This window comes from Portunus trituberculatus, chromosome 39 (genome assembly GCF_017591435.1).
Source record: "Portunus trituberculatus isolate SZX2019 chromosome 39, ASM1759143v1, whole genome shotgun sequence".
In the NCBI taxonomy this organism is placed as follows: Eukaryota; Metazoa; Arthropoda; class Malacostraca; order Decapoda; family Portunidae; genus Portunus; species Portunus trituberculatus.
The window spans coordinates 4,957,497-4,983,448 of NC_059293.1; the positions used below are offsets into that span (position 1 = coordinate 4,957,497).

The following is a 25,952-nucleotide window of genomic DNA, read 5'->3' on the forward strand; positions in this document are numbered from 1 at the left end:
CCGCCCGCTATGCGCAGCGATTGTTGCTATCACTGCCCCTGCCGGTGGCGGCTGTTGTCAGGTAGGATTCCAGTCCCATGTCGTCGCGCCGCTCAGACCTCCTCGTGATTCGAAATGTTCGAAAAATACTTGATAAAAGATAATAAATTGTATATATATATATATATATATATATATATATATATATATATATATATATATATATATATATATATATATATATATATATATATATATATATATATATATATATATATATATATATATTGTCACATAAATGAAAAATGGAACATAGGAATAATTCATCGTTTTGTTTTCATCGTGCAAGTAAAAAGTTTCATAAGTGACCACAGCTGCTGCCCCGCGGCGCCACCACTAGGTGTCTGCCACACCGGGCCGGTTTCCCGGCTGCACCCTTTTTTCTCATACTCTTGACGGTGGGAGTAAGCGCGGCGCAACCCAGAGTGAGTGCGGTTGACACGTCACACTGGCAGGACGTGTGCCTGGCGTGGCAGCTTTGCCTGCATGCTTCGCTGCAGCTTGCTTAGGGCGTTTGCACTCACTATGCATGATGAATGCATTCTATAATCAAGATAAGATTGAGTAGACTGTTTTTGTACCATAGTCAAGATTATGTCATTCTCTTGAAAATTGATTGATAAAGGCTTCCCTGGGCAGCAGCCAGACGAGGCTGATAAGATTGGCCCCCACGGCGCTCAAGGAAACAAGGCACGGCTGTCTGCACCGGATTGTATCTTCTCGCCATACGACCTGAGACGACGCGTGTCACTTACTGTGCGGTTATGACTGCGGCGGCGAAGGCAGCGGCGGTAGTATAGTAGTGCAGGAAGCTCCCCGCCCAGCACTGGCAGGTCTTGTGCGGAATTAATGATCATGAAATTCACATGAAAATAATGAAAACTTTATTTGACCTTCTGGTATCAGAAATAAACCTTACAACTTGTAATGGCGTCTTCCCCTCCTCCGCCTTCCCTCCCGTCCCATCAGCCGCCGCCCGGTCACTTTGGCGTGCACTGCCCGTCACCAACGCTCAATGACACCACTGTGTCAAGTGTAGCTCACGCCAACGACACCACCACCACCACCCAAAACTACATAAACAACACAACACCACACGCAGCAGTACCAGCACCAACAGCACCACCACCATCATCATAATCATCAGCATCAGCAGCACTAGCAGCACCAGCACCAGCAGCACCAGCAACAACAACAACAACAACAACAACAAAAAACAACAACAACATGTTATAATTAGAATGATACTCACAAACATTAGCAAACGTCAGATTACCACACTATATTCATAACTAGCAGGTAGGATCGTAATAACAATTATAGATATGATAAGGATATTAACCATAACAAGCAGCAATAATGACTGCAGCAACAAATATTACTACTACTGTTATTATTATTTCTGCTACTACTACTACTACTGCTGCTGCTGCTGCTGCTATACCTAGTATTATTATTTATTATTACTACTAGTTCTACTACTACTACTACTACTACGATTACTACCACTACTACTACTACTACTACTACTACTACTACTACTACTACTACTACTACTACTACTTCAATCTACGTAGATAGAATTCTCTCCTGAAGGAAAACGAGGCGGAGGAAGATCATATTATTAATTTTGTATATACCCATTATTTATTCTTTACTAATATTTTCTATACGTCTTTTACTTTCTACTTACTATACTGTACTCAAACTAACAATAGGAAAATCATTATGTTATAATGATAATAATGATATAAGCAGCAACACTAAATATCATTACTACTACTACTACTACTACTACTACTACTACTAGTACTACTATATTCTACAGTCGGTCCTTCCTTTCACGGCGAGTATGTATAGCTTATTCTTGCTTCCTCAGAAGAGGGAGCCACCATCCACAGACCCCTGCAGGACGGACAGGCCGGCGGTGAGTAGTTCGAGCAAGTTGAGGGGGCAGGTGGAGTAAGCCAGGTCACAGTTGCCCACCTCCCGCCCGTAGCTCTCCGCAGCCGAGTACTCCCACAGCGCTTCTTTCGCCGTCTGTAGTCCGTGGTTAGGTCTGCAAGAGGAGGTAAGCAAATCACATTCTCTCTTCCACTTGAGTAATTTTCACCAGTCGAAATTCTCCCACGTCCAAAGGTTCCTTCACTAACATTCCACTCAAAGCAAGTATTTCCACTTGTTACGTAAATCTGCCAGAGTGACGCAGATCAACATTTCTACTGCCGCTTGACACACAGTTCCCTAATCACAAACCGTTAAAACAGTAACAGACTACTTTTTTTTTATCTGTAGTTATGAAATTGGAAAATCTGTCATTCATATCTTTTTTTTTTTTTGCGTTCCTTTTTTTTTTATGATTTTGTGCGGTACTTGCTGTGATTTGTTGCATATGGTAATAAGAGCGTTAACTGAAGCTCTGGTCACGGGAACTGAAGGCTGCATCATCACACTTCTGCAACTTCCCGTCAGCATTCCATCTAAACCCGTGCACGTGATATGTACGCTTTGGGAGTATTCATCACTCAAAGTTACCTTTATTTAGAATAATGTTCGCTATTGCTACTTGAATGTATTGCTAGTAGTGTTGTATACTCCTAAAACGTTCTACATGCACGTGTTCGAACATTGCTGACGGGAAGGCTGCCTCAAGTGCAACCAAGTCTGGGCCATATTTTTTTTTTTTATTATTATTTTCATGTGGGAGTTATTTTGGCAGGAATATAGAAAAACTCATGATAGTCTTGGTCAGAACTTCTGTAACCTACTACTCACTTTAACCGTGCTGTCTTTTGCTTCACTGTCAAGTCTTTATATGTCTCTGCAACGTTTCTTGAGTTAACGTTCGAAAGACTGTCAGAGTAGCAGAGGATTAAAAAATACAGAAAACATTAAAGATTGCTATTAAAAAAGGAGTGTGGCAAGTTCACAGACTTGTGACCAGAACTTTTTTTTATGTAATGCTGGGGTCACACCGCAGCTTTTTTTTTTTTTTTTACTACGACGCCCCCGACGGTTGTACAGGCCAGTTTTCTACGATTGCGTACGACTGTCGTAACGATTGGGAGCATTCAGTGCAAGAAGGACACGCAAAACGAAGGACGTCCACCTTCGTGGGGGTCTGAAGGAGGATGTTCACTCCTGGTGTCGGAGGCGGCCCCTCCATACTCATGTCCAATGGGCCTGTGATGTCTAAGGATGTCCCAAAGAGATCTTGCGACGACGATGGGACATCATACCAATCATGCCCTTCCTCTGTCCCATCGTTTTCGGTAGGTAAACTGGGGCTAGTTTTTTTGTTAAACTGCCACAACGCACGAGCTGTCACACTGGTCACGGTGATTCTAGCGACAACGTTTTCGTGCGTCACTGCCAAACGTATGTTCAAAGACCAGTCGTAACTCAGTATTTTAACGTTTGATGTCGAACGATGTCGTTAGTAGCACGTACGACATCGTATCTCTCTATAGAGTCATCGTACGTCATCGTACGCCCGATGAAATGGCTTTGCTTGTCGTGACGCTCTTTCCGACACTCAAATGCAGCGCTCGATTGTCGTAATGCTTATACGATGTCGTGTGACAACAAGGACATCTTACGACATTGTGCGATAACTCCGCGTTAACGTACTACTTGACTTACGACATCTTACGACAAGCCAAAAGCCGTTAAAATGACGTCATTGCTGCCGGCGACAGCCCTCCCATGACCGTCGGGAACGTCGTAATAAGAAAAAAAAAAGGCTGTAGTGTGACCTCAGCATAAGAGAGGAGGACTGAAAGAAAAAAGACCATTCAGTTGCCTGTCTTCTTACAGAGACAATAGAATTAGTCAAAGGATAGGGACAAATATTTTGAAACCTCTCTCTCTTGAATTAAGTCATAGGAAGTTGGATATACCGACACAGGCAGGGAGTTGCAGAGTTTACCAGAGAAAGGTATGAAGGACTGAGACTCAGTACTGGTTAGCTCTTACGTTAGAGAGTTGTACAGAATAGGGGTAAAAGAAAGAAGAAAGCTTTACGCAGCGAGGCCGCAAGTGGAGGGGAGGAATGCAGTTAGCAAGATCAGTTGAGCAGTTAGCATGAAAATACCGATAGCAAGAGACGCAACATTCCGGCGGCGAGAAAGAGGATGAAGACAGTCAGTTAGAGGAGGAGAATTAATGAGACGAAAAGCGTTTGATTCCACCCTATCTAGTAAAGTTGTGTGAGTGGAACCCCACCAAACATGTGAAGAGTACTCCATACAAGGACGGATAAGGCCCTTGTACAGAGTTAGCAGTTGGGAAAGCGAGAAAACTGCCGGAGAAGCCTCAGAACACCTAACTTCATAGAAGCTGTTTTAGCAAGAGATGAGATGTGAAGCTTCCAGCTTAGATTATGGGTAATGGATAGGCCGAGGATATTCAGTGTAGAAAAGGGAGACAGTTGAGTGTCATTGAAGAAGAGGGGATAGTTGTCTAGAAGTTTGTGTCGAGTTGATAGATGGAGAAATTAAGTTTTTGAGGCATTGAACACTACTAAGTTTTCCCTGCCCCAATAAAAAATTTTAGAAAGAACAAAAGTATTATGTGGCGTCCTTGCATGATTGGTTGACTTTCCGTAGCGTTGGTCGTCTCTGAAAAGACGTGGAAAAACAACTGTGCATATTCAAGACAATTATTTATTCCAAGCCATATATTTTACGTCAGGCGTGTACTATATGAATACCAATGGATTCATGCAATAGTTCATATCTATTTGGTGTAGTGCGTGTACACGATTGTTTGTAGCTGTGCAAGGGTGACTTTTTTATGACGTCTGTGTAGACTGTCGCCTTAAGAGTTGATTAAGAGTTCCTGTCTATTTACTTTTAGTCGTGTACAGTGTTGTTTGTACCAGTAAGACATACAGTACTCATTTCCGGTATATACGTATGTGTTTTCACGTCAGTGTTCCCCAACCAGCCAATCACCTGGCAGAGTGTGAAGTACGAGTATATCCAGGTGACAGAGCGCTTAGCATTGACGTTTTGATGGGATTCGAATCAATACTGAGTAATAGTAAATGGACGTATATTGTTCACTAAATATATAAGTTAATGATACTGTTTGTTGTGTGAAGGACAATCCCACAAGAAAGTGATATTGAACAGTCATTATGCGAGTTGTCTTGTGATGATGCAAGCTGACATCTTTGCAAGAATTTCAAGGTATTTTAGATTCACAGTCCAAGTATGATGCCGCGAGAGTGAAGCAAAGGACCATATTCTGGAACACTTCTGCGCTGCACTCAACCTAATTTCAAAAGACCAAGTGGCACTAGTTTCCAAGGGTTTTCTTTTTTTATGCTTTTAGTGTCAAATCAACAAGATTTCTACATTATTATAAAGGAAAACAATCTTGAGAACCCGGTTAACCATCCTTGTGGCCTTTGCACATGGACTGCCACATTAAGTGGACATCTTTATTTCTTTATATATATAAATATATATATATATATATATATATATATATATATATATATATATATATATATATATATATATATATATATATATATATATATATATATATATATATATATATATATATATATATATATATATATATATATATATATATATATATATATATATATATATATATATATATATATATATATATATATATATATATATATATATATATATATATATATATATATATATATATATATATATATATATATATATATATATATATATATATATATATATATATATATATATATATATATATATATATATATATATATATATATATATATATATATATATATATATATATATATATATATATATATATATATATATATATATATATATATATATATATATATATATATATATATATATATATATATATATATATATATATATATATATATATATATATATATATATATATATATATATATATATATATATATATATATATAGAGAGAGAGAGAGAGAGAGAGAGAGAGAGAGAGAGAGAGAGAGAGAGAGAGAGAGAGAGAGAGAGAGAGAGAGAGAGAGAGAGAGAGATATATATATATATATATATATATATATATATATATATATATATATATATATATATATATATATATATATATATATATATATATATATATATATATATATATATATATATATATATATATATATATATATATATATATATATATATATATATATATATATATATATATATATATATATATATATATATATATATATATATATATATATATATATATATATATATATATATATAGATAGATAGATAGATAGATAGATAGATAGATAGATAGATAGATAGATAGATAGATAGATAGATAGATAGATAGATAGATAGATTTTTTTTTTTTTTTCTTGCTCTAGACCAGAGGCTTTCTTAAATGAAAGCATGGTCTGCATGGCACAGAGCAGCTAGGCCTGGAACACAACGCGGCAAGCCTGACTGAGACCCGCATTCTGAAACACTTACTCTCTCACAATACAGTGGATTAGTTATGTTCTCGAGAGTAATTTTCTTATGGAAATGTAGGAATCTTGTCAGTATGTCACTAGAATCCTAAAATACATTTGGAGACCATGGCACCTTAACCAGACATTGAAAGACTCCAAATGCAGTCAGAGAGTTTCAATGCTTGAGTGAGGGAGCCCCGAGGGGTGTCGCGTGTCACTTTTTTACACCTAATTCAGATTAGTGTGATGACGGCCGATACCACACCGCCTGCAACAAGACGCTTCTCAACCGTTCACTGTCCCTCGCCTGTCGGTTCTTATCCCCACCCTCTTGCCGCCCTCCCTTCCTCGCTCCCTCCTTCCCCGTGACGCAGACACCTCGTAATTAGAGCAAACAAGGAAGCACACAGGTGATACAAGCGGCAGCCTCACTTCTCACAATGCTTTCCCTGTTAAGACCTCCGGCAGGAAGAAAGTGATAAAAAATTAGAGAGAGAGAGAGAGAGAGAGAGAGAGAGAGAGAGAGAGAGAGAGAGAGAGAGAAAGTTTACGAATCACTTTTTCTTTTGTGGGGGGGCGGAGAGGGGCCAACAGGGAACGGACAGGGACAATTTTTCTTTTGTTATTGGTATTGTTGTTGTTGTGGTTTGTTGTTTTGTTTTTATTATCATTATTATTGTTTTTATTATCATTATTATTGTTCTTCTTGCTGGTGGTGGTGGTAGTGGTGGTGGTGGTGGTGGTGGTGTTCTTGTTGCTATTTTTTTGTACACGCTGTTTTTTTTCTTATTTTTCCTCTTTTCTTGTTTTCTTTTTTCTTCTTCTATTCTTCTTCTTCTCCCTCTTCTTCTTGCTCTTATTATTATTATTATTATTATTATTATTATTATTATTATTATTATTATTATTATCATTATTATCATCAACACCATCATCATCATCATCATCATCATCATTATTATTATTATTGTCATTATCATTGCTGTTTTTTATTGTTTTTGTTGTTATTGTTGTTGGTGGTGGTGATGGTGGTGGTAGTGTTCTCCTTGTTGTTCGCCATGAAGTGCACACGTAAGCCTGATGTAAGAGGAAGACACTCTCACATTCCCCGCCAGTGACTGACTGATTATGTAAGAGTGGGAGTAAGTGGTGGCGGGGGAAGAGGGAGAGAGAGGGGGGGGAAGAAGAGACAGGGAAAGGAGAGGATAGGGTGAGAAATCAAAAAAGGTGATGTGTAGAAGAAATTCTGGCTACAGGAGAGAGAGAGAGAGAGAGAGAGAGAGAGAGAGAGAGAGAGAGAGAGAGAGAGCTGCGTACATATGGTGAATGCAGCAGTCTGTGTGTTGCCAAGGGAGAATAAGAGGCGGTATAAAGGTTAATCTTTGCTCGTTGCGTCACATGCTGGCTTCCAGGGAACGTTTTCAGGAGTCAAGGGTAGACACACACACACACACACACACACACACACACACAGAGAGAGAGAGAGAGAGAGAGAGAGAGAGAGAGAGAGAGAGAGAGAGAGGGGCTGGGAAATCTGCCCTCATGGACTAACCGCGAGGAATGTGATGTAATAGACTAACAAACCGTGATGTATGTGTGCATTTTGCTTGGAGATGGGAAAGAGCAGTAAAAGTTAGAAATTGCACGTTGAGAGAAGTGTGTTCTTGACGCAGCTGTGTGGAATCGAATGACAGGTATTCCTAGTTGTTCGGTTTTTAATGATACGTAAATTAATAGAAAAAGAAACAGAACAGCAACTGAAGTAGCATTGGAAGTTATGATTGCAAGTTGATAGAAGTGTGTGTTTATGATGTAGCTGTGTGGAAGAGAATGACAGGGAAGTAAAGTTGTTGAGTTAGTTAATAGTAGAGCAAGTTAATAGAAGAGGAAACAGAACAGCAATTGAAGTAGCGTCAGAAGTTATGATTGTTCGTTGTAAATAGTGTGTGTTCATGACGCAGCTGTGTGGTGTGGTAAAAGGGTGACGGTGATAGTCATTTTAGTTTTTGAATTGATAGGTATAGTATAGATCATGTAAAAGAGCATAATTTGGAGAAGAGTTAGAAGTTATGGTTGCACGCTATAAGAAGTGTGTATGACGTAACTGTGTGGACTGTGATGGAGGAAATTAACAGTGATACATGTACAAGCTTTCCTTCTTAAATAGTACACGGTAAGAAGAGTGATAAGAGAAAGAAGACAGCAATGGTAGTACATCTTATAGAAATCTGGTATAATAGAACAAAAATGGCCAATATACTATAATTTTCAATGATTCGTATCTAAAAGGAGGAAAAATTATAGTGAAAGAAGAAAATATATACTTATATCCATATCATGGCTGCGGAATATGATGAACCAGAAGGATAATGACGCATGTGTATGTTCTTTTGATAAGTTCATGTGCTAAAGGGAACAGAAAAGGGTCAGCTGAAGAAGAGGAAGAAAAGTCCATTCGAGTCTGTGAGTGTTCGAAACCTGCGGGATGAAGCAAATGTATCAAATGTGGTGGAAAGAAATACCAGTGATGAAAATACATGTTCCTTTTGATGCCTTTGTGTGTTAGGGGAAAGAAAAAGAGCAGCTGAAAGAAGAGGAAGAGGAAAGTCTGTTTGTGTTTTTAAGTATAAGTAATCTGCCTGATGAAAGAAATGTATCGAATGTGGCGCAAAGGAATAACAGTGATGCATCATGTACTATACACGTTCCATTGGATAACCGTGTAAGTGGGGAAAAGAAAAGGAGCAACTGTAGAAGAGAAAGAAGAAAGTCATACTATTGTAGTGTTCCCTAAATTGACCCTCTTTTTTTACATTACATTTTCTCTTACTAAGAATAGTGTCCTGTGTATAAATTTTCTACTTCAAATAGGAAATAGAAAGGTGCTCTCAGTTAACTGTTGCTTACCCTTTAGAGAATCCTATATCGCCTCGGTTTACTACTAGGTTTTGGAGTAACAAAGCAATGTGGAAAATGCTCTTAACGGACTAACCACAGCAGGACTTCCTCCCGTTTGAGCGACATGAAGGGCAGTTTTCCTCCATAGGGGAACCACACTTACACTCTTACCAAGTATAAGAAATCAGCTCGATGGCATAAATATTTCAGATATGAAGCAATGAAACAAGTGATACGTAACCTCTGATAAACTCATGTGTTGGGAAGGGAGGAGGCGGAGAAACCTGCCAATGGAGGAAAAGTATTAAATGTGATGTAATAATCCAGTACTGATGACCGTGCAAGCTCTCCTTTGTACATAAAGTAATAATATAGGGCATTGAAGAAAAACATCACAAGAAAACAGTAACATTGCAGCGCGTTAGAACCATATTACTGTAAAGGACTGTGTGTAAAGTAACGCTTACACTGCACTACGATTTGCAGGATACACATGCCCCGCTTCCAGGAGGGACAATATAATACAAAAGATAATGACGACACTGCAGTTGCTGAGATATTCACATCCAAAAGAGAGATGACATGGAAAATGAAGCAATGAAACAACAGGGATAAGGAGTAGTGAGACATACATATATATATATATATATATATATATATATATATATATATATATATATATATATATATATATATATATATATATATATATATATATATATATATATATATACATACATACATATCGCCCTCCCCTTAATTACTACTGAGCGATAAATTACAAAAGAAGAGCCAAAATACATAAGATACTAGCAATTCCTCGAAATGGGAGTTGAATTATAAGAGATTTGTCATTCGCGTCTTGCACTAGAAGGTGGGCAGTGTCAGGTGCTATTGTCAGTGGGGGCGAGAGAGAGAGAGAGAGAGAGAGAGAGAGAGAGAGAGAGAGAGAGAGAGTGTGCGCTATCAAATCCTCTCAACTTCAGAATAGTTATCTACAAAGGAAAAATATGAGTTAATTCTTATCTGATTACACGGCAATGGAAACACACACACACACACACACACACACACACACACACACACACACACACACACACACACAGATTGTGTGTGGCTGATATTCTGAAGTCGGTTCACCACAGCATAAGAGATAAGGCGCCATTGAAGAAAGACTCCTTTCGAAGTTTCATTTGTGTTGGTAAGTGATGAGTGAGATCTTTATTTACAGACATCCTTGCATCTTGTATAGACAACTTTAACAGACTTCATTGAAAGTCATTGTGGTTTTCAAGGGTGTGTCCATGAATCTTGTGATAGCTCAACAATGTTTCCACATCATGTATGAGGGAAAACACCCGTGAGAATCGCGCTCACCATGTCTGTGGCCCTTGAAAGCTTTCCTCTTTTGAGACCGGAGCTTTGAAGAATACGGGTCTGAGAGACGTGTGTGTGTGTGTGTGTGTGTGTGTGTGTGTGTGTGTGTGTGTGTGTGTGTGTGTGTGTATCTGTCTATCTGTCTATTTATCTATATGTATCTATCTATTTATCTATCTATCTATCTATCTATCTATCTATCTATCTATATATATATATATATATATATATATATATATATATATATATATATATATATATATATATATATATATATATATATATATATATAGACAAGGAAGAGAGACGTGAAGTGAGGAATGAGGAAAGAAGGCAGTAAAAGGAAAGTTGACATAGACGATATAAGGATCAAGAATGCCGGTCTGAGAGAGGCTTCGTGTCAAAAGTGAAAAAAATAGATTAATATTAAAAAAAAAAAGCGTAAAAACGAAGATGGTAGTGAAGGCAGGGAAAGCAAAGGCAACATAGACAATTCCCAGTCACTATTGTGACTTGGTAATGCAGCAAATATTGTTAATACGCCTTTCAGGTATTCTATTTACACCACAAGAGTGTCGTAAACAGTTACTTCAGGGAGTGCAATCGGAGTGAGGTAACAAATAACGAGTCTAAGTTTGATAAGGTTAGTTTTAAAAGAGATAGAAGAAAATTGATTCTCAGTTAGAGTGAATGGATTCAGTAATAAGGTTGTAAGTATTGAGTCAGTAAGTAAATATTAAGTTAGTAAGGAGCTTTAAAAGAAGAGTAGACAAGTTAATGAATGGACATGATAGGTAACAGTAGGTAGCCATGTTTTGTGCAGTGCTGGTGTACATGTCTTTATACAGTGCTGCGTGTGGCCTTGATGGCTTCTTGCTGTTTGCCTTGTTTTCCTACATTATCATGCTCTTATCCCTTATTAACTGGCCACGATAGAGGCAGCAAGGCAGAGTTGTGTTTGGTGACTAACTTGATTGGATAACAAAAATTGTCACCGTTAAGTTGATCAAATCCTATTTCGTCATCTGAAATATGATCAAACCAATGCCATGGTATTGAGTGAGCTAATTAAAGGTGATTTGTTTAGTGTTCTCTCTCTTGAATAGATAGCCAGGAGTGTTCAGGGACCCAGTGTGGAGGTGAGTGGAGGGGCAGTGATCACTTACACTGGGCGTGACTCGGCAAAACGTCACATGTAGCTCTCCTGACTGACTTTGCCTTGTTGTTGTTGTTGTTGTTGTTATTATCATTTTTCATTGTCATCATCATTTTTATTATCTTTTGTATTCCTATTTTTTCTCTTCTCTTTCTCGTTTCTCCTCCTTCTCCTCCTCCTCCTCCTCCTCCTCCTCCTCCTCCTCCTCATCCTCATCATCTTCTTCTTCTTCTTCTGCTGCTGCTGCTGCTGCTATTGCTGCTGCTGCTGCTGCTGCTGCTGTTCCTCCTCCTCCTCCTCCTCCTCCTCCTCCTCCTCCTCCTCCTCCTCCTCCTCCTCCTCCTCCTCCTCCTTTCTTCCTTTTTCTAATGACAATACAACAACAACAACAACAACAACGTGAATAACAATAACAACAACAACGTGAATAGCAACATAAACACCAACAACAACGAGAACATCTGGAAGTCATTGAGCCAGCCTATCTCAGTACTCAGGTTGTTAGTGCCGAGTCATTAGGAAGCTTTAAACGATTAGATAAGTTTATAGATGAGGATGATACACGGAAATACGAGTGGCTATGTTTCGTTCCGGGACTGCCTCGTGTAGGCCTAACGGTTTCCTGCAGCTTCTCTTGTTGTACGTTCTTGATCATTACCCTACTAGGATGTGAATTCTGGCGATGAATTTCCGTGGAATAAATCCAATTCCATGCACTTCCCGGAGACTTAGATAGTATTTATATACACAGGCTCTAATGGAAGTAACTGTTCATCTTAAGGAGTGTTTTCGTGATTCTATTGATAATGTGACAAGAATCTTACTCCATCAATGTGAAAAAATCTACTAGAACCATGAAATTTGTTTGTAGCATTTGTAAGCAGTCCTGAACCCTTTAGTGCGATGAGGAAATGAAGATTTAGTGTTTCTTCCAGAGAACGATTTCAATACACGTAATCATAAACAAGGAAGTAAATTATTGTGTCGTTCAAGTATTTCGCTGTTTGTTATTTTGTCTTGCCTCGATGCACAGTGTAAGGGTACTCAGAGGAGGTAGTAGACACGTACCGAAACGAAGATTTACTCCCAGCCAGTTCTAGCAGCACTACATAGTTCAGGGGTGCTTTGAAATTTCCATTAAAGCTAGATGTGATCTTGCTGATCGTGTCCCTTTGTGTCTCACAACTCAAGGGGGCAGTCACAGCCTGCCTTCTAAAGACAACTTTCCTTCTTCTCACAAAACTACATGCACTTACAACTCACGCACCTTTCACTTAAAGTTCAAAATAAGAAAATAGCGACTCCAAATCTAGCCTCGGAGTCCCCTTCTAGGGAGGGGACCAGAAAATGTCCCCAGGTCAGACTACTCTCTCGGTGACAACCCAAAAAGTGTTGACACATCCTTTTCCATACTTTTTCTACATTAACTTCTGCAACATTCGCGGTCTTAGATCTAATTTTCAATCTGTGGAACACCACCTCTCCTCTACTAAACCTCATCTTCTTTTCCTCACCGAAACACAGCTGTCTGAGGCAACTGACAGTAGTCCCTTCTCTGTTCCCTCCTACTTTCTCTATTCTCATTTTCATTCCAAAGCTGGATGTTGCGTCTATGTGCGCAACGACTTAACTTGCTCTCGTGCCCACGCTCTTGAATCTTCCGAGTTTTCCACCATCTGGCTTCGACTTAATAGTCACTCTCAAACTAAATTCATCTGTGCTGTCTATCTCTCCCCTAACTCTTCTGACTATAGTAAATTCTTCGACTATTTAACTTCCAAAGTGGAGCACATTCTGTCCCTCTACCCTTTCGCTGAGATTTCCATTCTTGGAGATTTCAATGTTCACCACCAGCTTTGGCTTTCCTCTCCCTTCACTGACCATCCTGGTGAACTAGCCTTCAACTTTGCTATCCTCCATGACCTAGAGCAACTGGTGCAACACCCTACTCGTATTCCTGACCGTCTTGGAGACACGCCCAACATTCTTGATCTCTTCCTCACCTCTAATCCTTCTGCTTATGCTGTCACCCTTTCATCTCCGTTGGGCTCCTCCGATCACAATCTCATTTCTGTATCTTGTCCTATTTCTCCAATCCTCCTCAGGATCCCCAAAGCGAAGGTGCCTCTGGCGTTTTGCCTCTGCCAGTTGGGGGACCTGAGGAGGTATTATGCTGATTTTCCTGGAATGATTACTGCTTCCGTGTCAGAGACCCATCTCTTTGTGCTGAACGCATAACAGAGGTGATAGTGTCTGGCATGGAGGCGTACATTCCTCATTCTTTTCTCAACCTAAACCTTCTAAACCTTGGTTTAACTCAGCCTGTTCTCGTGCTATACATGATAGAGGTTGCCCACAAAAGGTACTTGAGCCTTCCATCTCCTGAATCTCATGCACTTTATATTTCTGCCCGGAATCATGCCAAGTCTGTTCTTCAACTTGCCAAACACTCTTTCATAAATAGAAAATGTCAAAATCTTTCAAACTCAAACTCCCTCGTGACTTCTGGCATCTGGCCAAAAACATCTCAAATAACTTCACTTCTTCATCTTTCCTCCTTTATTTCATCATGATAGCACTGCTGCAGTCTCATCTATCTCTAAAGCTGAACTCTTCTCTCAAACCTTTGCTAACAACTCCACGTTGGATGATTCTGGGCTTGTCCTCCCTCTCCTCCTCCCTCTGACTATTTCATGCCTTCAATCAAAGTTCTTCGTAATGATGTTTTCCATGCCCTCGCTGGCCTAAACCCTCGAAAGGATTATGGACTTTTTTTTTTTTATACCATGTGGGCTTTTCACGGGAATTTATGGGCTAAAGGGATACTGTCCTCTATTTCAAAGCCCACCCGCTAAACCGTTGCCCCAGTGAGGAAGCCCAACCTACACTCAGACCGTAGACAGGATTCGAACTTTGCTTGCCCCTCGGATCCCAAAGCACGCACGGATTGCCCTCCTATCGTTCTCAAAAACTGTGCTTCCGTACTTGCATCTTGCCAGGCCAAACTCTTTTGACTATATATGTCTATCGACTTCTATCTTTCCTTCTTGCTGGAAGTTTGCCTACATTCAGCCTTTTTCTAAAATGGGTAACCGTTCTAATCCCTCAAACTACCGTCCTATAGCTTTAATCTCTTGCTTGTCTAAAGTTTTTTAATCTATCCTGAATAGGAAGATTCTTAAACATCTGTCACTTCACAATCTTCTATCTGATCGCCAGTATGGCTTCCGTCAAGGTCGCTCTACTGGTGATCTTCTGGCTTTCCTTACTGAGTCTTGGTCATCCTCTTTTAGAGATTTCGGTGAAACTTTTGCTGTCGCGTTAGACATATCAAAAGCTTTTGATAGAGTCTGGCATAAAGCTTTGATTTCAAAACTGCCCTCCTACGGTTTCTATCCTTCTCTCTGCAACTTTATCTCAAGTTTCCTTTCCGACCGTTCTATTGCTGCTGTGGTAGACGGCCACTGTTCTTCTCCTAAATCTCTTAATAATGGTGTTGCTCAGGATTCTGTCCTACCACCCACTCTCCTTCTATTGTTCATTAATGATCCTAACCAAACTTCTTGCCCTATCCACTCCTACGCTGATGATACTACCCTACATCTTTCCACGTCCTTTCACAGACGACCAACCCTTCATAAAGTCAACAGATCACGCAGGAACGCTACAGAACGCCTGGCTTCTTATCTTGCTAAGATTTCTGCTTGGGGCAGAGAAAACTAATGCCTCAAAAACTCAATTCCTCCATCTATCATATCAACACAACTTTCTAGACAACTATCCCCTCTTCTTCAATGACATTTAACTATCTCCCTCTTGAATATTCTCGGTCTGTCCTTTACTTTTAATCTTAACTGGATACTTCACATCTCATCTCTTGCTAAAACAGCTTCTATGAAGTTAGTTATTCTGAGGCGTCCACGCCAGCTTTCCTCGCCCTTCCAACTGCTAACTCTGTACAAGGGCCTTATCGGTCCTTGTAGTGAGTACTCTTCGCATGTTTGAGGGGTTCCACTCACTCAGTTTTATTAGATAGGGTGGAATAAAAAGCTTTTTTTTTCTCATCAACTCCCCTCCTCTGATTGACTGTCTTCAGCCTCTTTCTGACCGCCGAAATGTTGCATCTCTTTCTATCTTTCATCGCTATTTTCATGGTAATTGCTGTACTGATCTTGCCAACTGCATGCCTCCCTTCCTCCTACGGCCTCGCTGCACAAGGCTTTCTTCTTTCTCTCATCCCTATTCTGTCGAACTCCCTAACGCAAGAGATAACCAGTACTCTCAGTCATTCATATCTTTCTCTGGTAAACTCTGCAACTCCCTGCCTGCTTCTGTATTTCCAGGTTCGTGCGACTTTTAAGAGGGAGGTTTCAAGACAAGGCTCTGTCTTTTGGGTAACTCTTTACTAATCTTTAAGAGAAACTGCATTTCAAGTGGGTCTCTTTTAATCTATTTTTGTCTTTGGCTGGTTTCCTCTTGCACAAAAAAAAAAGATAAAATGAACCGTTTGTCAGGAGCAGCCAGAGGGTTAATAAAAACACCACGAATCTCAGAGTGCAGGCCGTGGCTCTCGGTACCTGGCTGCATGAACTTCACTTTGAAACAGCGGTGGTGGAGAGACAACGGGCACTGCAGACATGTACTATTAAAAAAAAAAAAAACTTTAATCTACTATAAGCTTTTTTTTATACCTAAATATAAACAATTTTCTCTGCAACCAAAATGCTTAACTAGTTATTGTTTTTGTTTTATTCGTGCATTTTTTATACAAGGTAAGAGTTTTCCAAGTAGCAGAGAGACAAGTATTCTCTCGTACCTAAGCCTCGAAACCTCATTGGGAAAGAGCAGAGCCTCACAGGACTTCTCTGGGCGGGGATCACCTTATTGTTTTCTATGGGTTGCTTACAGTGCACTGGAATGAAAACTTGTTGTCAAATATACGGGTCCATGTATTACTGTACGCAGAGTATAGTGTTACCGCACGGCTTCAGGGAAATATTGAACAAATTTTGAGGAGAAATTCTTTGACCTACGCACATATTCGGTTCTCTTTGAAGCCTAAAATCTTAAATATCTTGGTTTCTTTATTTCCTTTGATTTAAGAAAGACAGTGAAAGATAAATAAATAATGAAAAACAATAATAGTAATGGTAGCGAAATTTGTTGCTGAATTTATATTAATTTGTTTTTGGCTATTCATTACGTACTGTGTGGAGTGGTAGAGAAAAAGATACTGTGTGTGTGTGTGTGTGTGTGTGTGTGTGTGTGTGTGTGTGTGTCTCTCTCTCTCTCTCTCTCTCTCTCTCTCTCTCTCTCTCTCTCTCTCTCTCTCTCTCTCTCTCTCTCTCTCTCTCTCTCTCTCTCTCTCTCTCTCTCTCTCTCTCTCTCTCTCTCTCTCTCTCTCTCTCTCTCTCTCTCTCTCTCTCTCTCTCTCTCTCTCTCTCTCTCTCTCTCTCTCTCTCTCTCTCTCTCTCTCTCTCTCTCTCTCTCTCTCTCTCTCTCTCTCTCTCTCTCTCTCTCTCTCTCTCTCTCTCTCTCTCTCTCTCTCTCTCTCTCTCTCTCTCTCTCTCTCTCTCTCTCTCTCTCTCTCTCTCTCTCTCTCTCTCTCTCTCTCTCTCTCTCTCTCTCTCTCTCTCTCTCTCTCTCTCTCTCTCTCTCTCTCTCTCTCTCTCTCTCTCTCTCTCTCTCTCTCTCTCTCTCTCTCTCTCTCTCTCTCTCTCTCTCTCTCTCTCTCTCTCTCTCTCTCTCTCTCTCTCTCTCTCTCTCTCTCTCTCTCTCTCTCTCTCTCTCTCTCTCTCTCTCTCTCTCTCTCTCTCTCTCTCTCTCTCTCTCTCTCTCTCTCTCTCTCTCTCTCTCTCTCTCTCTCTCTCTCTCTCTCTCTCTCTCTCTCTCTCTCTCTCTCTCTCTCTCTCTCTCTCTCTCTCTCTCTCTCTCTCTCTCTCTCTCTCTCTCTCTCTCTCTCTCTCTCTCTCTCTCTCTCTCTCTCTCTCTCTCTCTCTCTCTCTCTCTCTCTCTCTCTCTCTCTCTCTCTCTCTCTCTCTCTCTCTCTCTCTCTCTCTCTCTCTCTCTCTCTCTCTCTCTCTCTCTCTCTCTCTCTCTCTCTCTCTCTCTCTCTCTCTCTCTCTCTCTCTCTCTCTCTCTCTCTCTCTCTCTCTCTCTCTCTCTCTCTCTCTCTCTCTCTCTCTCTCTCTCTCTCTCTCTCTCTCTCTCTCTCTCTCTCTCTCTCTCTCTCTCTCTCTCTCTCTCTCTCTCTCTCTCTCTCTCTCTCTCTCTCTCTCTCTCTCTCTCTCTCTCTCTCTCTCTCTCTCTCTCTCTCTCTCTCTCTCTCTCTCTCTCTCTCTCTCTCTCTCTCTCTCTCTCTCTCTCTCTCTCTCTCTCTCTCTCTCTCTCTCTCTCTCTCTCTCTCTCTCTCTCTCTCTCTCTCTCTCTCTCTCTCTCTCTCTCTCTCTCTCTCTCTCTCTCTCTCTCTCTCTCTCTCTCTCTCTCTCTCTCTCTCTCTCTCTCTCTCTCTCTCTCTCTCTCTCTCTCTCTCTCTCTCTCTCTCTCTCTCTCTCTCTCTCTCTCTCTCTCTCTCTCTCTCTCTCTCTCTCTCTCTCTCTCTCTCTCTCTCTCTCTCTCTCTCTCTCTCTCTCTCTCTCTCTCTCTCTCTCTCTCTCTCTCTCTCTCTCTCTCTCTCTCTCTCTCTCTCTCTCTCTCTCTCTCTCTCTCTCTCTCTCTCTCTCTCTCTCTCTCTCTCTCTCTCTCTCTCTCTCTTCAAACAATATAGGAACAATGTAACTCAAGCTATACGTACTGCCAAATCTAACTATCATCGCCAAATATTTAGTAATTTCGGAACCAACACAAAGAAAATTTGGCAAACAATCAATGAAATAAAAGGCAATACACAAAATAAAAATACAATTAAGACATTGCAGTATAATGATTTCATATTAAGCAGCCCATCTGACATCTCCGTAGCTTTCAGTAATTACTTTTCTAATATTTCAGCACACCTAGAGTCTCATGTATGGAACTTTGTGCCTCTCCAAATTCAGAATGCACTCTCTGTCAACACATTTAAAAGAATATTTAAAATCCAGATCTTAGCCACCTACTAATTTGAAATATTACCTCATGCATTACCTTGTATTGAAATCAGCAGTATGCTAATGTTATTGTTTCTACCTTACATATTGGAGAATATTTGATATTCCTATATAATTATATATGTATTATTTATTATTGCTATTTGTTATATTATCTGTATTATCTATATTCATTATTATTATATCCGTATCTTTAATAACCGCATGTTTATTTATATATATATTTATTTTGTAACCATGTGTTTATACAATTATTTTTATAAATCATATTAACTATCAATGAGACTGAATTGTATGTACTGTACGTGTTGTACCCTTGTTGCCATCTGCCACACTGCATCTATCATTTCTTACCACTTTGCCTAAAAAGCTCTGCTTTAAAAAGGCTAACTACATTCACACTATGTATATATCTCCAAATTGTAACTCTTTGTTATTAATAATAATAAATGTAAATGCTCTCTCTCTCTCTCTCTCTCTCTCTCTCTCTCTCTCTCTCTCTCTCTCTCTCTCTACAAGCATAAGTATCTTCATTTCATCTTTCCTTCACTTTTTTTTTTTTTTTCATCTCATCTCTCTCCTTCTTTTATGGTCCTTTCTGTCTTGAAAGTCGCTACTTTTGTACTAACCGTATGGCAGAAGACGCGCTTATTTACTGGCCGAAACTTGGGTACGGTCCCGACCACCACCACCACCGCCAACCATCCCCACTACCACCACCACCACCACCCACCACCAGTACCACCACCAGTACCACCACCACCACCCTCATATCACCAGACGCAGTGAGTAAGGATGCAAATATTCCTGGATCCGTCCGCGCCGTTATATCACCCGCCTCGCTATTGAGTCTCAAGGAGTAGGGAGCGCCATCAAAAGCATGTAGCAGCAGGTCAGTGGTAGTAAGTGACTGCTCAATTGCCGCACTGAATAGCCAACCCGTTCGAATCCAAGAAATTCGGCGTCAGTCACAAAGAACGCGAGTAGAAAATGGTCAATAGCTTTGTAGTGGGTCAGTGGAGTGCCCGTGCCCCTCGTAGCCTCGTGGTCCCCCTTGACGCAGTGGGTTGTGCTCTCTCTCTCTCTCTCTCTCTCTCTCTCTCTCTCTCTCTCTCTCTCTCTCTCTGCATGGATGATTAGGATGCCTTGGCGTATGTATACCTACTAGTTGACTAAGGGAAGATATTATCAAGTGGCATTTACAGGCGGTGGGGAGGTCGATAAGATGGTGAGCGTGGGATCGGGCAGACGTTCATGCTTAGATTCTAATCCCACCACGTACCGCCTTGAAACTTTGCCATTTGTTGAGTGGTTTAAAGTTGCCTATACATGTCACCATGATACCCAGGTTCTAGGTGGTCACACCAAAAATGCGCTTGGATGGTGATATGGGCTCTAATATGGGTACCACTATAAATAAAATTGCATGCGCCACTATAATGGGTGGAAGCTTAACAGCGCTTCCTCATATACTCTTCAAGTATGCCTACAGGCGCTATAGGCCATAACATTTAAAAAAACTGATATTTACTTTTTCTGTGGCGTGTACTTAGAGCATTTTAAAAGTGTGTCGGGGAAGGTTTAATGATTTGAAACGCGTTGGTGAATTTGATAGAAACCTTTACAGATGAGGGACAATTAAGAACGTGTTAAAGAAAGGGTTTGACTGAAGTAGTAAGTATTTTATGACGATGAACTGTACAGACAAACGAAAACATATGATAAAAGGTTTGCTTGCCAAAAAAAATGTCTTGTGGAGGTGAAATGAATGTTATACAGAAGATGTTATACAGATCAACGACAAATAATAACGTGCTAAGGAAATGTTTGATTGAGAAAGTGTCTTGTGAAGTTGAAATGAATGAAAAAATGTACACACAAATTGAGAAAATGTGAGGAAAGGTTTGGCTGAGAAGTACTATATATGAAGTAAGAATCATGTACAGTAGTTGAGATGGCTGAAAATAATGAAGGAAATAGATACGATGTGATTAATTTATTACAAAGTAAAAAACGGAATCTTGAATGGATAATCTGCCTTTGAAAATCTAATGAATAGTAAGGGACAAAGCAGAATGAAACCATGACAGGATAAGCTACAAATGATAAGGAATAAGTTAATTTGCTGACGAAATGAGGGAAAAAATTTAGAAGGGATAATCAGAAATAAGAGAGAAAAAAACAAGCCTTTAAGATCATACAGTTTTTATAAAGTGACAGGTATAAGCAAGAAATGAAGAACAGGATTACGTTGAAAAAATTAGAAAAGGAAAACTTGACATGCATGAAGTAATGAAAGAATTGACACATGTCACAGAAGTGACGGGCAGGAGCAAAGGAAGCCAGTTTGGTGAGTGCTGTCCTGCATCACGCATTATGATGCCTTATGTAATCAAACGTTAGTAGAAATACTGTGGTATAGAAGGGTGCTTTCATGATCGGGAATTTGAACCATCAATTATAAAAGTACCGTATATATATATATATATATATATATATATATATATATATATATATATATATATATATATATATATATATATATATATATATATATATATATATATATATATATATATATATATATATATATATATATATATATATATATATATATATATATATATATATATATATATATATATATATATATATATATATATATATATATATATATATATATATATATATATATATATATATATATATATATATATATATATATATATATATATATATATATATATATATATATATATATATACACTCTTACTAGAGAACCAGTGGAAGAATTAAGGTGTTGAAGGATCCTTTCATGATTAAACTCGCAGTTTGATAAGGAATCTGAGCTGTCTATTGAAAGAGAGATATCACAAGAACCCGAATTATTTTTGTGGTTGTTATAATAGATAGTCTCTGCGAAAGAACCGCACGTTAATGGAACAATTGGGAACTTCAAAGGTGATTTCGTGACTACACTTGCAGTTTGATAGGGAACTGGAAAAATACCACGAGAACCCGACTTGTAATCTTTGTAATGTTTGAAAACACGCGCTGCAACATAATTACGTGTCTCAGAATACTTAGAATGACTGCATAGGACAAAGGAAAGAGTAAATAAATATAGTAAAGTATTAAGATTTCGGGTAGGTAATCGACCACCCTGAAAGCACACCATTAAGTAAAGAGACATGTAGTACATCGATATGAAGAAGGAATTGAGGCTCACATAGATAAATGGCTTAAGGGATGGTGTGTACGTTGCTGCCTGTGAAATTATGCATGTGCTGTTGTTGTTGGCTAGCTTGAGAGCAAAAAACATGTGACAAAAACACTTTGGAAGCTACAAAGGCAACAATGAAGCCAAGAATTATGATCACTTACAGAAAGAGAGAGAGAGAGAGAGAGAGAGAGAGAGAGAGAGAGAGAGAGAGAGAGAGAGAGAGAGAGAGAGAGAGAGAGAGAGAAATTTTCAAAAGCAAACCGTGGAAATTGGGAAAAAGTAAGTTTCATCTAACTTAGAAGAATAAAGCAAAAGAAAAATAATACGATCTGGCGGAACAGGCAGTGTGGAAATTGTTAGGTGGGGAATTAGATAACTCTACTCTATCTTCTACCGCTATTTTCACGCAAAGTAAATATTCCTCTGATCTTGGTAACTACATGCCTCCATTCGTTCCAAGGCCTCGCAGCGCATAACTTATTTCCTCTCATCCCTGTTCGGTCCACCTCTCTAGTGGAAAAATTTGCCAGAATTGTCAATCATTCTGTCCTTTCCTGGTAAGCTGTGGAATTCACTGCCTGGTTTTGTATTTATTTCTTCCCATGACTCGTACTATTTCAATAGAGATGTTTCAAGACATTTGTCCTCATTTTTTCGATAATCTTTTTGTCTTTTCTTTAAGGACTGACATTCTAAAGGGCCTTTTTAGAACGTTTTTGTTTGCCTTGCTCAGTGCCTCGATCGTTTGCATAAAAAGAGAGACCTGAGACATGAAGACTACAAAACCAGACTTAATTAAAGGACCCAATGCTTTAGCTTCCTAAAATACAAGTTTGATCGAATTCTGGCAGCGAGTGAAAGTTTGGCGACAAATTAAAAATAAGAATCATAAATAAGTAATTAAATAAGTAAAGCATTTCTGAATGTTTAAGCTTAATTTGGTTGCGGTGGATTCCGAAGCGCCGTGAAAACAAAGGATGAATACAAATGATATATACTTCTGGAAGGTGACAGGACACACACACACACACACACACACACACACACACACAGAGAGAGAGAGAGAGAGAGAGAGAGAGAGAGAGAGAGAGAGAGAGAGAGAGAGAGAGAGAGAGAGAGAGAGAGAGAGAGAGAGCCTAACAGACAAACAGACAGACAGACAGAGACAAAAAAGAATAAAACTTGTGGTGAAAATGAGACAGACACAAACTGACAGATAATGCATAGGAAGATAAAAACATAAGACTAGGTGGGAAAATTATGTAGACAGACAGAGAGAAGACAGAAATAGAAAGAATAAGACTTAAGACAGAAATTGGATCATCCTACTACAATTTGAGAGAGAGAGAGAGAGAGAGAGAGAGAGAGAGAGAGAGAGAGAGAGAGAGAGAAAGAGAGAGAGAGTTAGGTGGTGTGGGTGTACGGTGGGCGAGGGGAGAAAGGAAAGCAAGAGTACGAACAAGGGACGAGCAACACTTACGCCAGCACAAGGTCGAGCAGCTGTCCCACCAGACCGTAGTCCTCGGCGGGTTCCTCGGCGGTTTCACAGATGGCTTTCAGCAAACACTGGTGCCCGTTGACTCCCAAACTGGCGGAGACGAGGAGTATGTGTAACCTAGATCCGCTACCTACTGCTCTATACGCATCCATACATACAGTACCTACTCTGTGTAACTCAGCACCATATTCTGAAAGAAGTGCCGCATCCCCACTGCATAGGCATAGATTGAAGTGACAAGGTTCTTTACTGGTGCTTTTCTTTGGTAACTTTGACAGAGCAACATACTTTCTACATTAACAAGAGAAACACTTTTGAGAACCCGGCTAATCATCCCTGTGGTATTTCATTAGTCGTGATGAGAGGCCAGAGTGTTTCAGAATACTGTACTTGGCTTACATCTGCAGCACTCTGCACTACGCACACGTGCTTATAATAACATATTCCTACTGTTTTGTTTTTATGTACAAATTTAATCGTGGACGTAGCTGGAAGAAGATAAGTTTGGATTTATGCCACAACACATACACTCAGTCCTACAAACTTATAATTTCGCCTCCCTATTCTTTGGTTTCTGTGTATGTACAAATTTAATCATAGCAACAGCGGGAATAAAGTGAGATAAACTTGTATTTACGTAGTTTCTAAACGTTTCAATACATTCGATTGCAGAGTTTAGGTTCACAGACTCGTCTATTGTTATCTTGCCTGCTCAGTGTTTGTTGATCTGATCTCTGCAGAAGTGAAACGAAAACAAAAAAAGACGTCTGCAAACTTCTCTTCATTCTAGTATTTACTCCTGCCTTCGTAATCTGTTCACTCAGTTCACGTAAATCTATAACGGAAAAAAATGAAAAACCTAAAAACGCTCTAAAAACTTCAAGTTGTAATATCTATTCGTCCATCTTCTTAAATTCATGATCTGACATTTCCTTCCTAGCCCCTCACTGCACCTAAATCTGACCGTTGTATTGGTGGAAGGAGAGCAATAAAGCCTCTACAAATATCTCTTACTGCTCTGATACCTAGTGGTGCCCGTCTAGTCGTCATGTTCAGTGCGGACACAGTGCATGGGATAACGACATAGGATCCGATGGTGGCAGTAGCACAAAATTAACGAGAATCCCTTACACTATAGATCCATGATTCGCAACGCGCTCTTGTCTTATTCGTGCCCTTCTAGATACCGTTAAGACTGAGGTCGTGTGGGCGTGTCAAGAGCAGAGGCGGCGAGTGTGTGGGAGGAGGATGTTGGGGATGATTTACCCGGCAGGAGAAAAAAGGAAGACCTAAGAGAAGGTTAATGGATGCAGTGAAAGAAGACATGCTTGTAATGGATCTCTCTCTCTCTCTCTCTCTCTCTCTCTCTCTCTCTCTCTCTCTCTCTCTCTCTCTCTCTCTCTCTCTCTCACACACACACACACACACACACACACACACACACACACACACACACACACACACACACACACACACACACACCGCGTAGTGTAGTGGTTAGCACACTTGACTCACAATCAAGAGGGCCGGGTTCGAGTCCCGGGGCGGCGAGGCAAATGGGCAAGCCTCTTAATGTGTGGCCCCTGTTCACCTAGCAGTAAATAGGTACGGGATGTAACTTGAAGGGTTGTGGTCTCTCTTTCTCGGTGTGTGGAGTGTGTTGTGGTCTTAGTCCTACCCGAAGATCGGTCTATGAGCGCTGAGCTCTCTCCGTAATGGGGAAGACTGGATGGGTGACCAGCAAGCGACCGACACGTACACATTCACACCGCGTACTGTAGTGGTTAGCAAACTCGGCTCACAACCGAGATGGCCCGGGTTCGAGTACAGGGCGCATCGAGGCAAATGGGCAAGCCTCTTAATGTGTAGCCCCTGTTCACCTAGCAGCAAGTAGGTACGGGATATAACTCGAGGGGCTGTGGCCTCGCTTTCTCGGTGTGTGGAGTGTGTTGTGGTCTCAGTCCTACCCGAAGATCGGTCTATGAGTTCTGAGCTCGCTCCGTAATGGGGAAGGCTGGCTGGGTGAAATATTACACACGTAAAAAGATGCATATACACTCCATATAGCATTAATGAGGGCAGCTCAGAGCACCAAATGAATGAGAGGAGAGAATTCTGATGATCTGTGGCGAGCAACCGAAAGGAGATGCTAATGCTTTGTATACCTTGGAATCTATAGTTGTGCCAGTACCAGAAGTGG

At 40.0% G+C, this 25,952-nt stretch overlaps 1 protein-coding gene across 1 annotated transcript in view; it reads right to left on the minus strand.

Annotated features, from left to right (window-relative positions):
* Positions 1-1,519: 1,519 nt before the first annotated feature.
* Positions 1,520-25,952, minus strand: part of LOC123515632 — a 45,782-nt gene continuing 21,349 nt past the window's right edge. The window contains exons 4-5 of the mRNA XM_045274432.1: positions 23,735-23,842; positions 1,520-2,098 (exon numbers count right to left, since the gene is read on the minus strand). Coding sequence (XP_045130367.1) covers positions 1,915-2,098; positions 23,735-23,842 — 292 coding nt within the window. The 3' untranslated portion in view covers positions 1,520-1,914. The remainder of the gene's footprint in view (positions 2,099-23,734; positions 23,843-25,952) is intronic.